At 37.4% G+C, this 1,618-nt stretch overlaps 1 protein-coding gene across 1 annotated transcript; it reads right to left on the bottom strand.

Moving 5' to 3' along the window:
- LOC106531829 (CD276 antigen) lies at positions 1 to 1,551 on the bottom strand (the record flags this gene model as incomplete). The annotated part of the gene is made up of 3 exons (XM_014027755.1): positions 1,483 to 1,551; positions 146 to 475; positions 1 to 68 (listed from the first exon to the last, which is right to left on the bottom strand). Coding segments are annotated over exons 1-3 (465 nt in total), but the record flags the coding sequence as incomplete, so codon positions are not given.
- Between the last annotated feature and the right edge of the window lie 67 nt (positions 1,552 to 1,618).

Genomic DNA, 1,618 nt, shown 5'->3' with positions numbered 1-1,618 from the left:
GTAGATCCCCTCTGAGCTGCAGGTGATCCTGTTCTCCTCCTGACTCATGTGGACCTCAGAGACTGGAGCTGCACAGAAATAAAGTTAAATGAAAAACTGAACTGATGATAAACTCAGAGGTGAATGTCTTCTGTCCTTGTCCTACCGTCCACTCTGAGGTGGACAAATGAGTTCCTGCTCCCATAGATGGTGTTGGTGTACCACTCATATCTGCCTTCATCCTGAACCTTCACTCCTCTCAGCAGCAGGGAGCAGTTTCCTCTGGAGATCTGATCCTGGAACAGAGAGGTTCTGTTTCTGAAGTTCTGGTCCTGCAGACCCAGCTGGTCCTGGTTGTTATAAAACGAGTGGACATGAATCTGTCTTCCTGTCCCCTGAAACCAGTGGATGACATCATCGTCTCTGCTGCTCTGGAAGCTGCAGGGTAAGATGCAGCTGTCCATGAAGACACAGAACACCTCAGAGTCTGGAACATCTGGAACAAACCAGGAAGGATCAACAAGCTGTGTGAGTGCTGAACAACAGCTGAACAACAGCTGAACAACAGCTGAAATCAGCTGAACAACAGCTGAACAACAGCTGAAATCAGTTGAAGAAGCTAAAGCATTAGAGCTGAAAGAAGCAAAACACTAAAAGTAGCCAAGCTAAATGCTGTATGCTAGCTTCTTCTATTTTTTTAGCTTGTTCCAGGAGCTAGAAAAAGCTAAAAAAGAAGATAGAAGAAGCTATCTGAAAGTAAGAAGACTAAAGTRGAGGCTTATAGCATCAGACAAATATCATGTCTTCAAATTAAATTCAATATAAAACAGTTTTAGTCTCTTTAGATCAGAACTTTTGTAGAAACAAAAAAAAAAACTGCAGAAAAAACAAACTAAAGTTAAATGTTTAAAATCTTTATATTTACGTTTCAGACATGATGGAGGCTCAGCAGATTATTCTGCAAGAAAGTTTTTGTTTCTGTTATTTTTCCAGTAAATAATTTACACCAGAATCTAAAATTACATTTAAAGTTTGGTTTGATAAAAACATTTAATTTAATCCCAACTGGATGAAATGTTCTTTTATCTAAATAAGTAGTTTTAAATTTTGTTTGAAACGTTTCATGTAACAAAATGATTCTTGAACAAAACAAACTTTTCTTTAATAATTAATGAAAGTGTTTAGTCTGTTAGTTATTAAAGTTACTTAGAAACAGATTCATCAGATTTTAGTTCAACTCTAACTTCTCCCACAGCTGAAACTTTCCAATTTGTTCAGTAAATKTGATTTCCTTTTCTTCTTGTTGAAGCTGATCATCTGCTCTGATTTAAACATCTTTATTTCTGCATCACTTTGTCTTTGAATGAAAACATTAATTTAGTTACAGAAACATTGTAAACTTTTATTTTTCAGCCTGTAAAACGCGAGGCTGCTCAGAAAACAGGGATTTTATTTATTTATTGCAGTTTTAAGTTCGTTTTCAGAAGATTTTCAGAAACTCACCTTGTTCTGCAGAAACCACAACGTTCAGTAAAGTTCTGATGATCAGAACCGTGGTCCAACAGAACATCATCCAGCTGCTTCTGCTCCAAAGTCCAGATCAGAGTTTGTGTAACATTAAGCCACAGCTGCCTCCCTC

Source organism: Austrofundulus limnaeus, unplaced genomic scaffold (genome assembly GCF_001266775.1).
Source record: "Austrofundulus limnaeus strain Quisiro unplaced genomic scaffold, Austrofundulus_limnaeus-1.0 Scaffold681, whole genome shotgun sequence".
Lineage (NCBI taxonomy): Eukaryota > Metazoa > Chordata > Actinopteri > Cyprinodontiformes > Rivulidae > Austrofundulus > Austrofundulus limnaeus.
This window is presented reverse-complemented; position numbering and strand designations above follow the sequence as displayed.